Source organism: Triticum aestivum, chromosome 7A (assembly GCF_018294505.1).
Source record: "Triticum aestivum cultivar Chinese Spring chromosome 7A, IWGSC CS RefSeq v2.1, whole genome shotgun sequence".
Taxonomy (NCBI): Eukaryota; Viridiplantae; Streptophyta; class Magnoliopsida; order Poales; family Poaceae; genus Triticum; species Triticum aestivum.
The window spans coordinates 10,079,125-10,092,673 of NC_057812.1; the positions used below are offsets into that span (position 1 = coordinate 10,079,125).

Sequence of the window (13,549 nt, forward strand, 5' to 3'; positions counted from 1 at the left end):
AGAATGCCTCGGTATGGGCATGCTTATATAGGCGTGCCGTGTACTGTCTTTTATTTTTCGATTGAAATGGTGTACTTTCTTGGTCGACATGACCAAGCGTGGAGCCCTCTTCCCCCGTGACGCTCTTTCCAGGATTGCTGGACCTGTCCCACTTGCACACGTCTGGATGAAATTAACACACCTCATCGTCCACGCTCAGGGACCAACGCTCCACTAGTCTATCTATCTTCTATTCTATACCTAATCTTATATCTTATATTTACTAATTGAAAGCACCATACAAGACACCACCACCACGTTAATCCTAGGAATTAATAACTTTTAGCCATCCGATTAATTTACTGAGTGTCTATGGCCGTTGGATGAAACCTCTCCTATCCCACGTATTCCAATCGTCATCCCCTTGGAATCTTTGTATTTCCCACGCAAAGGAAAAACAGAAACCTCTCCTATCCCACGTACGCCAATTGTCCTTCACTTGGTCTCTCTCTATTTCCCTTGATGAAAAGAAAAAACAGGAACCTCTCCTATCCCACGTACGCCAATGGTCCTCGCCTTGGTCTTTCTATTCCCCACGAAATAGAAAACAGGAATCTGAAATCTGAGCGTCTCTCCTCCTGCGTCTCTCCTCCTAGATTTGGCAGCAATAAGTTTAAATTGGTAACCTTCCGATTGCTTAGGTGCGTGGTGGAGATGGGACAAGCAGCCGTCTCTGCCTCCCTGTGGCTTCTACAGGAACGCATTGGCAGCATGCACCGCCGGCGATCTCTGCGGCAGCAGCAAAACGTACGTGGTGGACCTCATGAGGAAGGACAAGGTGAGGATCGCATGAACATCCAGCACCCTGCTCGCCTGGAAGTGAGCGGAGATCGTGTCGGACCTCTGCCATGCTGGGTTCAAAGACTGATCTGATGTGGAGAAAGCCTATTTTCAGTGGCCCCACCAGGGAGGACGGCCCTACAGATCTTTCCAGGTGTTAAAACCATCATCCAGCCCACGAATCACAAGGATGATTATGAGACATTTTTTGTTGTCTAATTGCCCTGGAGACTCCAAGGAAAGGATCAGACAGAGACATCTTTCGTACCTTCAGCCGGAAGCCTGTACTCAGCTGCGAAACAAGGTTCACTAATCTTGGGTAAGCATTATCAATCAAGTTAAAATCCGAGATGATAACCCAGTTGTTTGGATGCGGCCCATGCTTAGTTTATTTTAATTGTAAGTATAAGAATGGTGCATTATGTGATTTCTCCTTTCCCAGGTCAAATCAACTTATGGAACAGAAGGTAAAGAAAAGATCATGTTATCAGTACTGGTATACGTGTCATTGCTAGCAAGTTAATCTAGAGCTCTGATCAGTGTTTTATCACCATTTGCAATATTATCAGATTTTGAGTCGTATGGTACAATGTTGTCTGGTGCGTCTCAAAAACAAAATTTGTTATCCAGTGCTTGGATTTGTTGAGACTACTTCTACTGTTTAAAGTTCAATTTTTTGTGACTGCTCACCAGACCCCTGTTCATACATTAGTTCATCTCATCATGGTGGCATACAGTTAGGTTGTATTCAATAATTCTGTATGTATGTTTGCTAGCATGAGGCGTCAATGATTTTAGGTGTTCGACGCATGCCTAAAATCATATGTTTCCATTCCCCTGTTCACTAAATTTATCCAAATTAATTTAGTGCAATACAAGGGTTGGGTCAGTTAGGAGAAAGAGGATTTTGGCCCCCCTTGACATGCATGCAGCACTTGGCATTGTGTGATCCTAATGAAATTATTTGTCAATCTACGAAGTTATCCCTGTTAAAAATATATAATAACATGGAATTATATATATACCAGTACATATGGCGGAAACCATCTGCTATGTCATTGTATTTGCCAAACTTCGAAATGTTGTTTCTTTCGGTTCAAAGAATATGGATGTCTATTCGAGATTATTCTTCAGCTTCTGTATGGGACATGCATGCCAGCAGAGGAACACCATAATAATGGACAAACTTATACTAAGTTGCAACTTGAACCTCATATGCGATTGGCCAACTTTTATTGCTTACGCATACTTACATTTAGGATCACCAAGATGTAGGTCAAGGGAGTGGCCAACAGAGTGATTCTTTCAAATATATGACACTACTACTTAATTTTTTTGTTTCCACATTATATTAGTATAATACAATAATGCAAAACTACATAAAAAATACCTAGCCCGTGCAGTGGCACGGGTTGACGACTAGTATCTATAACTACTATTCCCTCCGTTTCAAAATAAATGTCTCAACTTTGTACTAACATTAGTGCAAAATTATACTAATGTTGAAACAGTCGTTTTGAGAAGGAGGGAGTAATAAAGTAATAATCTTCTTCCTCTCTGGCTAGTCATGATTATCTTCTTCCTCTCTGTCTATCTCTCATGGTCGACGGTGGGGCTCGCCGGGGTGAGGTGCCTGCGACTCCGACCTGCTCCTACCTCTCTTCACTTTCTGTCTCTAACTCTCCCCCTCTCCCCTTCTCTCTTCCTCGTAATCTTCCACTATTCTTCACTATAGGGTTAATTTGGGAGGGAGCGTCCCCTAGACGATACCTGGGACCCCGATCGCCGCCACAACCACTGGTCTTCATCTCCTAAATTCAGCCTCTCCGAGCAACCGTACAAGACCCCGACCACCATGTCGTCTTTGAAATGACCATGCGAGCCTAGTTCCCTCTTTCCCTACTCGATTTCATGCCCGGACCCCCCTGCTCGAAGCCGCCGCCATGATCAAGCTCGACAGAATCGGTTGTGCGGCGGCCCGCCTACGTCTGTCGCGCCAGTCACACTGGCGTGCGTCGTCTAGCTACCCCGCACGTCGCGCCCTCCTACTGCGGTCATTCGGCCACCTACGGTGAGCCGACGATGAGCTACCGGCGAGCACATGAACTCAATATCGGGCTTATGTTCCAGGTCTGGACCGGTGTTGACCTTGATTGTGGGCCCATGGCCCACATGTTAGGGAGAGAGAGGGTCTGAGAGAGAAGGTTTTATTTTTACTTTTATAATTTTGGTTTGGCCCACTTGTAAGTGTGTGCGAGAGGGGTGACTCCTTTTTCTCGTTTGGCCCACAAGTAAGTGAGTGAGAGAGGGGGTGAGAGAAAGAGTTTTTTCCTTTGATTTTTCAGAGTTGGTCCCGCATGTGAATGACATAAGGACGCATGGGCAATGATGTCCACAAAACGTATAGTAGACGCTCAACGAGCTTTGGTCAGACAGAAATGACACAAAAGGGCATTTCAATAAGGGAACTAACAACAGAGGGGCAAATTTGAGTATGCATCGAAATTAGGGGCAAATCTGAGTAGTGGATTCGAGTTAGGGGCATAAATGTAAATGTCCATATCTTTTAAACCGTAACTCCAATTTTAACTTGTTATATGTGGAATTTGATTAGAAAAATGTGTAGAATCTGAATATGATGTTATTTTACATGTCTAATATTTTTAATGCTATTTATGGTGCAACCTTAGTCAATACAGCACAATTAGTCTTCATTTTGGACGCGGATCCGTATTACAAGTTAACACGCGGCACACAATGTTATGTGATGTTTGGCAAGGAGTGAGCTAGGTAAATGATTATAGTGAGTCTAGTATAATCCATCGGCTTGTTGTATTTGCACCAGGTTCTCACAATGTATGTAATTTTTCTTGGTGTAATCCACGCGCGTACTTACTAATGGACTTAACATTTGTTTTTTAGTGAATACAAAAACAATTATTTAACAGGATGAGCATACACTTACAATATTCATGAACATCAGAACTGAATGAATGTTTATTTTGAAAATATCCAAACAAACAACTCTTGTGATAGTCATAAATGTTAATATTGGAACCGATAACTATGATATTAATTTGTGTTCCATTTGCTGCATGTGACGGTGACACATAATTTATAGATCTGGCCTCCTCAGTGTTGAATGGCACCACCCAGATGTTGCATGTTTGTGGTCGTAGGTGCACGGTATCAATATGATGAGTCAGAATCAAAATTGAATTGAAATGAAAATCGTTGCTCAGCTAAAAAATGTTTACTCTCCCGTTTGCAACGCAGAGAAACCATGCATTTGTAAGAACTTTCTCTTGTATTGAGCATTCCAGAATATCCACACAATTCTTTATACCACCTACACTTTTGGATTGAACAAGTGCCGCGTCCACAATGACCTAGCTCAAGCCCACCGGACTATTCACACCATGCCTTAAACCACAGACACTTCGTATTAGACATGTGTGACGTCCTCACCGTCCTGGCTTTCAGAAATAAATATCCCGTGGAACATCCGAGCATCGATATAAAAATCACATTGATCATCCGTAACTCCGAGTGAACCCGGATTGGCACAAGGATACAAAATCATACAATAACAAATAACAATGAATGCACACACAATGGTCGACCCTACAAAACAGGGGTTCGTCACGCACTTGCCTCGACTCAACTATTAGACCATAGAATTTTCTCGATTCTTGAAACTCTCAAACCCATTTGTAAAAAATGATTTAGAAGGCTAATTCAAATACTAATCACTTAACATAGTGTGTATGCCTAACCATGTACTGGCATCTTTCATATACTTATAAACATGGATCCATCAGTCCTTTTCTCAGAGTCCAGTTTATGTACATAACATGCCAAAATAATTTCCAACCTATAGCTGCCTAATTCTATTCTTATAGGCAGTTTGGCAGATTGATGCTTGTCCAACAAGGACATCCGCAATATCCATGGCACAAACATCAACCCGAATGGTCCGAATAATTGTCCTTGTTAGATAAGCATCAATCTGCCCAACTGCCTATACGAATAGAATTAGGCATCTGTAGGTTGGAAATTATTTCGGCCTCTTATGTACATAAAGAGATAGAGACTGATGGATCCATGTTTACAAGTATATGAAAGATGCCAATATACGGTTAGGCATGAACACTGTTGTATGTGATTACTATTTGAAGTAGCCTTCTTAATTATTTTTAACGAATAGGTTCGAGAGCTTCAAGAGTCGAGGACAATTCTACGGTCTAATAGTTGATTTGAGAAAAGTGCATGACGAACACCCGTTTTGTATGGTTGACCATTGTGTGTGCATTCATTGTTACTTTTTATTGTCTGATTTCGTATCCTTGCGCCCATTCGGGTTCACGCGGAGTTACTGTTAATCAATGTGATTTTTATATGGATGCTCGGATGTTCCACTGGATATTTATTTCTGAAAGCCAGGACGGTGAGGACGTCACACATGTCAAAGCCGAAGTGTCGGTGGCATAAGGCATGGTGTGAATAATCTGGTGGGCTTGAGCTAGGTCGGCGAGGACGCCACACGTGTTGAATCTGAAAGTGTCGATGGTATAAAGCATTGTGTGGACATTCCAGAATGCTCACTACAACAGAAAGTTCTTACAAATGCATGGTTTCTTGTTGGGATGGTTATAGCCTTTCTAAGATTGTGCTTTCAGATATATTTTTGTGTTCCCATCTGAAATCATGGAGTTCCTCATTTACTGATGTTCTATATTGTGCTTGCTGAGTATTTTTGTACTCACTCTTGCATACATATGGATTTCTGGTACTAAAGGACACTGGTAGAAAATAGGGCTTTGGTCACAGCCCAATATACACATTAGTCCCGGTTGCACTACGAACCGGGACTAATGTGAGCATTAGTCCCGGTTCGAGCGCCTAAAGGCATTAGTCCCGGTTCAAATGAGACCTTTAGTCCCGGTTTGAGACACGAACCGGGACTAAAGGGCATCACACCCTTTAGTCCCGGTTCGTGTCTCATACTGGGACTAAAGGGGTTCGTGTCTCAAACTCTACCCCCCCTTATCGCCATTTCAGATTTGAAAAAACAACAGAAAATGATAAAAACTTCAAAAAATAAAATCCTTTGAGATGTAGTTATATTAGTACATCTACTAGTTAGGAAAATTTAAAAACTTAAATTTGTACATGTTTTGCAAAAATGTTTTATGAAAAAGTAAAAGGGCTATAACTTTTGCATACGATGTCGGGAAAAAATGTATAATATATCAAAATGTTCAACACGAAAATCTGAATCCTGTGAAGCGTATGGTTCAACAAGTATCTTGGTATGGGTTACAAGTGGATGTGAAAACTTCTTTTACATAGTACGAACATTTTATTCATAGTTCTTCAAAAAGAAAACACACACTACAAAACCGATGGAAGACCACAATTGGTAGCATGTTATATGGTTACTATAGGATAGGCTGTTACACAAACACAATGTACGCATGCTCCACAGCTCCCCGTCACAAGTAGCGAGTCAGAGCTGCAAATCCATGTACATATAGATTATTACACTTCGATATGTCACCTGTGTGATCACACAAGAGAATTTAATGCATGTATCACATTCATATGCAGGTGATACTGATAGTACATATAGTAATCTATGGAGCTTAATTAGGGCAGCGGAAGTCTTTCGGCACTCTCTTGCCGCACTAGTTGACGAGCACCTCGATGGCGATGGGCAGCATGAGGTTGATGTTGAGGGCCTTGACCTTGATGGTGGTGCAAAGGCAGAGAGCAGCGTCGAGGTCGGCAACGCCGGACAGCAGCGGGCAGCATGTATTCCTGGCGCTACTGCCGATCACCGCGTGCAACAGCCCATTGAGCACGTCCACGCACGCAAGTAGCTTTAGTGTGTCCACGGGGCACTTGCCGGTCGATGTAGCCGGCGCTGGGGCCGGGGCTGGGGGTGGCGTCGGAGTCACAGGGGTGGGTGCTGGCGGCATCACGAGGGTCGATGTTGGGGCCACCGGGATTGGCGTTGGAGAGACAGGGGTTGGTGCTGGCATCGGAGTCACAAGGGTTGGTGATGGCGGTATCATAGGAGTCGCTGTTGGGGCCACCGGAGTTGGCGTTGGAGAAACGGGGGTCGGTGCTGGCATCGGAGTCACCGATGTTGGTGTTGGCGGCATCACAGGGGCCGGTGTTGGGGTCACCAGGGTTGGCGACGGAGAGACAGGGGTGGGTGCTGGCGTCGGAACCACACGGGTCGGTGTTGGTGCCACCGGACTTGGCGTTGGAGAGATAGGGGTCGATGCCGGCGTCGGTGTTGGCGGCATCACAGGGATAGGTCTTGGGGCCACCGGGTTTGGCGTTGGAGATACAGGGGTCGGTGCCGGCGTTGGTGCCATAGGCATCTGTGTCGGCGGCATCACGGTTGTAGGTGTTGGGGCCACCGGTGTTGGTGTTGGAGAGAGAGGAGCTGGTACCGGCGTTGGAGTTATAGGGGTTGGTATTGGAGGCACCATAGGGGTCGGTGCCGATGTTGGAGTTACAGAGGCCGGTATGGGCGTGGGTGCCGGAGTGTTTGTAGGTGGAGGGATGAAGACAGTCGGGGTCGGTGCCGGCGTCGGAGTCACCGGGGTGAGTGTGGGTGTGGTTGAGGGCATGGGAGTTTGTGAAGGTGGAGGGCAGGGTATGGACGATGGTGAGGACTTGTGCTTACACGGTGCAGGCTGGGAAGGCCTTGTGGGCGGGCATGATCGGCATGGCGCGGACTGCGCGAGATGCCCGGCTAAGGAGAGCAGGGCCACCAGCAAGAACGCCGCAATGCGGGCCATGGTCTTGGAGCTTAAGGTCTCGGTGTTGGTATAGCTTTCCTGATCTTGACTATTAGAATGCCTCGGTATGGGCATGCTTATATAGGCGTGCCGTGTACTGTCTTTTATTTTTCGATTGAAATGGTGTACTTTCTTGGTCGACATGACCAAGCGTGGAGCCCTCTTCCCCCGTGACGCTCTTTCCAGGATTGCTGGACCTATCCCACTTGCACACGTCTGGATGAAATTAACACACCTCATCGTCCACGCTCAGGGACCAACGCTCCACTAGTCTATCTATCTTCTATTCTATACCTAATCTTATATCTTATATTTACTAATTGAAAGCACCATACAAGACACCACCACCACGTTAATCCTAGGAATTAATAACTTTTAGCCATCCGATTAATTTACTGAGTGTCTATGGCCGTTGGATGAAACCTCTCCTATCCCACGTATTCCAATCGTCATCCCCTTGGAATCTTTGTATTTCCCACGCAAAGGAAAAACAGAAACCTCTCCTATCCCACGTACGCCAATTGTCCTTCACTTGGTCTCTCTCTATTTCCCTTGATGAAAAGAAAAAACAGGAACCTCTCCTATCCCACGTACGCCAATGGTCCTCGCCTTGGTCTTTCTATTCCCCACGAAATAGAAAACAGGAATCTGAAATCTGAGCGTCTCTCCTCCTGCGTCTCTCCTCCTAGATTTGGCAGCAATAAGTTTAAATTGGTAACCTTCCGATTGCTTAGGTGCGTGGTGGAGATGGGACAAGCAGCCGTCTCTGCCTCCCTGTGGCTTCTACAGGAACGCATTGGCAGCATGCACCGCCGGCGATCTCTGCGGCAGCAGCATCACGTACGTGGTGGACCTCATGAGGAAGGACAAGGTGAGGATCGCATGAACATCCAGCACCCTGCTCGCCTGGAAGTGAGCGGAGATCGTGTCGGACCTCTGCCATGCCGGGTTCAAAGACTGATCTGATGTGGAGAAAGCCTATTTTCAGCGGCCCTACCAGGGAGGACGGCCCTACAAATCTTTCCAGGTGTTAAAACCATCATCCAGCCCACGAATCACAAGGATGATTATGAGACATTTTTTGTTGTCTAATTGCCCTGGAGACTCCAAGGAAAGGATCAGACAGAGACATCTTTCGTACCTTCAGCCGGAAGCCTGTACTCAGCTGCGAAACAAGGTTCACTAATCTTGGGTAAGCATTATCAATCAAGTTAAAATCCGAGATGATAACCCAGTTGTTTGGATGCGGCCAATGCTTAGTTTATTTTAATTGTACGTATAAGAATGGTTCATTATGTGATTTCTCCTTTCCCAGGTCAAATCAACTTATGGAACAGAAGGTAAAGAAAAGATCATGTTATCAGTACTGGTATACGTGTCATTGCTAGCAAGTTAATCTAGAGCTCTGATCAGTGTTTTATCACCATTTGCAATATTATCAGATTTTGAGTCGTATGGTACAATGTTGTCTGGTGCGTCTCAAAAACAAAATTTGTTATCCAGTGCTTGGATTTGTTGAGACTACTTCTACTGTTTAAAGTTCAATTTTTTGTGACTGCTCACCAGACCCCTGTTCATACATTAGTTCATCTCATCATGGTGGCATACAGTTAAGTTGTATTCAATAATTCTGTATGTATGTTTGCTAGCATGAGGCGTCAATGATTTTAGGTGTTCGACGCATGCCTAAAATCATATGTTTCCATTCCCCTGTTCATTAAATTTATCCAAATTAATTTAGTGCAATACAAGGGTTGGGTCAGTTAGGAGAAAGAGGATTTTGGCCCCCCTTGACATGCATGCAGCACTTGGCATTGTGTGATCCTAATGAAATTATTTGTCAATCTACGAAGTTATCCCTGTTAAAAATATATAATAACATAGAATTATATATATATACCAGTACATATGGCGGAAACCATCTGCTATGTCATTGTATTTGCCAAACTTTGAAATGTTGTTTCTTTCGGTTCAAAGAATATGGATGTTTATTCGAGATTATTCTTCAGCTTCTGTATGGGACATGCATGCCAGCAGAGGAACACCATAATAATAGACAAACTTATACTAAGTTGCAAGTTGAACCTCATATGCGATTGGCCAACTTTTATTGCTTACGCATACTTACATTTAGGATCACCAAGATGTAGGTCAAGGGAGTGGCCAGCAGAGTGATTCTTTCAAATATATGACACTACTACTTAATTTTTTTGTTTCCACATTATATTAGTATAATACAATAATGCAAAACTACATAAAAAATACCTAGCCCGTGCAGTGGCACGGGTTGACGACTAGTATCTATAACTACTATTCCCTCCGTTTCAAAATAAATGTCTCAACTTTGTACTAACATTAGTGCAAAATTATACTAATGTTGAAACAGTTGTTTTGAGAAGGAGGGAGTAATAAAGTAATAATCTTCTTCCTCTCTGGCTAGTCATGATTATCTTCTTCCTCTCTGTCTATCTCTCATGGTCGACGGTGGGGCTCGCCGGGGTGAGGTGCCTGCGACTCCGACCTGCTCCTACCTCTCTTCACTTTCTGTCTCTAACTCTCCCCCTCTCCCCTTCTCTCTTCCTCGTAATCTTCCACTATTCTTCACTATAGGGTTAATTTGGGAGGGAGCGTCCCCTAGACGATACCTGGGACCCCGATCGCCGCCACAACCACTGGTCTTCATCTCCTAAATTCAGCCTCTCCGAGCAACCGTACAAGACCCCGACCACCATGTCGTCTTTGAAATGACCATGCGAGCCTAGTTCCCTCTTTCCCTACTCGATTTCATGCCCGGACCCCCCTGCTCGAAGCCGCCGCCATGATCAAGCTCGACAGAATCGGTTGTGCGGTGGCCCGCCTACGTCTGTCGCGCCAGTCACACTGGCGTGCGTCGTCTAGCTACCCCGCACCTCGCGCCCTCCTACTGCGGTCATTCGGCCACCTACGGTGAGCCGACGGTGAGCTACCGGCGAGCACATGAACTCAATAACGGGCTTATGTTCTAGGTCTGGACCGGTGTTGATCTTGATTGTGGGCCCATGGCCCACATGTCAGGGAGAGAGAGGGTCTGAGAGAGAAGGTTTTATTTTTACTTTTATAATTTTGGTTTGGCCCACTTGTAAGTGTGTGCGAGAGGGGTGACTCCTTTTTCTAGTTTGGCCCACAAGTAAGTGAGTGAGAGAGGGGGTGAGAGAAAGAGTTTTTTCCTTTGATTTTTCAGAGTTGGTCCCGCATGTGAATGACATAAGGACGCATGGGCAATGATGTCCACAAAACGTATAGTAGACGCTCAACGAGCTTTGGTCAGACAGAAACGACACAAAAGGGCATTTCAATAAGGGAACTAACAACAGAGGGGCAAATTTGAGTATGCATCGAAATTAGGGGCAAATCTGAGTAGTGGATTCGAGTTAGGGGCATAAATGTAAATGTCCATATCTTTTAAACCGTAACTCCAATTTTAACCTGTTATATGTGGAATTTGATTAGAAAAATGTGTAGAATCTGAATATGATGTTATTTTACATGTCTAATATTTTTAATGCTATTTATGGTGCAACCTTAGTCAATACAGCACAATTAGTCTTCATTTTGGACGCGGATCCGTATTACAAGTTAACACGCGGCACACAATGTTATGTGATGTTTGGCAAGGAGTGAGCTAGGTAAATGATTATAGTGAGTCTAGTATAATCCATCGGCTTGTTGTATTTGCACCAGGTTCTCACAATGTATGTAATTTTTCTTGGTGTAATCCACGCGCGTACTTACTAATGGACTTAACATTTGTTTTTTAGTGCATACAAAAATAATTATTTAACAGGATGAGCATACACTTACAATATTCATGAACATCAGAACTGAATGAATGTTTATTTTGAAAATATCCAAACAAACAACTCTTGTGATAGTCATAAATGTTAATATTGGAACCGATAACTATGATATTAATTTGTGTTCCATCTGCTGCATGTGACGGTGACACATAATTTATAGATCTGGCCTCCTCAGTGTTGAATGGCACCACCCCGATGTTGCATGTTTGTGGTCGTAGGTGCACGGTATCAATATGATGAGTCAGAATCAAAATTGAATTGAAATGAAAATCGTTGCTCAGCTAAAAAATGTTTACTCTCCCGTTTGCAACGCAGAGAAACCATGCATTTGTAAGAACTTTCTCTTGTATTGAGCATTCCAGAATATCCACACAATTCTTTATACCACCTACACTTTTGGATTGAACAAGTGCCGCGTCCACAACGACCTAGCTCAAGCCCACCGGACTATTCACACCATGCCTTAAACCACAGACACTTCGTATTAGACATGTGTGACGTCCTCACCGTCCTGGCTTTCAGAAATAAATATCCCGTGGAACATCCGAGCATCGATATAAAAATCACATTGATCATCCGTAACTCCGAGTGAACCCGGATGGGCACAAGGATACAAAATCATACAATAACAAATAACAATGAATGCACACACAATGGTCGACCCTACAAAACAGGGGTTCGTCACGCACTTGCCTCGACTCAACTATTAGACCATAGAATTTTCTCGATTCTTGAAACTCTCAAACCCATTTGTAAAAAATGATTTAGAAGGCTAATTCAAATACTAATCACTTAACATAGTGTGTATGCCTAACCATGTACTGGCATCTTTCATATACTTATAAACATGGATCCATCAGTCCTTTTCTCAGAGTCCAGTTTATGTACATAACATGCCAAAAGAATTTCCAACCTATAGCTGCCTAATTCTATTCTTATAGGCAGTTTGGCAGATTGATGCTTGTCCAACAAGGACATCCGCAATATCCATGGCACAAACATCAACCCGAATGGTCCGAATAATTGTCCTTGTTAGATAAGCATCAATCTGCCCAACTGCCTATACGAATAGAATTAGGCATCTGTAGGTTGGAAATTATTTCGGCCTCTTATGTACATAAAGAGATAGAGACTGATGGATCCATGTTTACAAGTATATGAAAGATGCCAATATACGGTTAGGCATGAACACTGTTGTATGTGATTAGTATTTGAAGTAGCCTTCTTAATTATTTTTAACGAATAGGTTCGAGAGCTTCAAGAGTCGAGGACAATTCTGCGGTCTAATAGTTGATTTGAGAAAAGTGCATGACGAACACCCGTTTTGTATGGTTGACCATTGTGTGTGCATTCATTGTTACTTTTTATTGTCTGATTTCGTATCCTTGCGCCCATTCGGGTTCACGCGGAGTTACTGTTAATCAATGTGATTTTTATATGGATGCTCGGATGTTCCACTGGATATTTATTTCTGAAAGCCAGGACGGTGAGGACGTCACACATGTCAAAGCCGAAGTGTCGGTGGCATAAGGCATGGTGTGAATAATCTGGTGGGCTTGAGCTAGGTCGGCGAGGACGCCACACGTGTTGAATCTGAAAGTGTCGATGGTATAAAGCATTGTGTGGACATTCCAGAATGCTCACTACAACAGAAAGTTCTTACAAATGCATGGTTTCTTGTTGGGATGGTTATAGCCTTTCTAAGATTGTGCTTTCAGATATATTTTTGTGTTCCCATTTGAAATCATGGAGTTCCTCATTTACTGATGTTCTATATTGTGCTTGCTGAGTATTTTTGTACTCACTCTTGCATACATATGGATTTCTGGTACTAAAGGACACTGGTAGAAAACAGGGCTTTGGTCACAGCCCAATATACACATTAGTCCCGGTTGCACTACGAACCGGGACTAATGTGAGCATTAGTCCCGGTTCGAGCGCCTAAAGGCATTAGTCCCGGTTCAAATGAGACCTTTAGTCCCGGTTTAAGACACGAACCGGGACTAAAGGGCATCACACCCTTTAGTCCCGGTTCGTGTCTCATACTGGGACTAAAGGGGTTCGTGTCTCAAACTCTAC

General features: G+C 43.8%; 1 protein-coding gene across 1 annotated transcript; it reads right to left on the bottom strand.

Moving 5' to 3' along the window:
* Positions 1 to 6,280: 6,280 nt before the first annotated feature.
* Positions 6,281 to 7,667, bottom strand: LOC123152234 (extensin-like). The gene has a single exon (XM_044571832.1). The coding sequence runs from the start codon at positions 7,632 to 7,634 to the stop codon at positions 6,507 to 6,509; it is 1,128 nt and encodes a 375-aa protein (XP_044427767.1). The 5' UTR covers positions 7,635 to 7,667; the 3' UTR covers positions 6,281 to 6,506.
* Between the last annotated feature and the right edge of the window lie 5,882 nt (positions 7,668 to 13,549).

What these genes read in the sequence shown, in the direction of transcription:
- LOC123152234 (XM_044571832.1), bottom strand. Translation starts at nt 7,634, where the DNA reads ATGGCCCGCATTGCGGCGTTCTTGCTGGTGGCCCTGCTCTCCTTAGCC.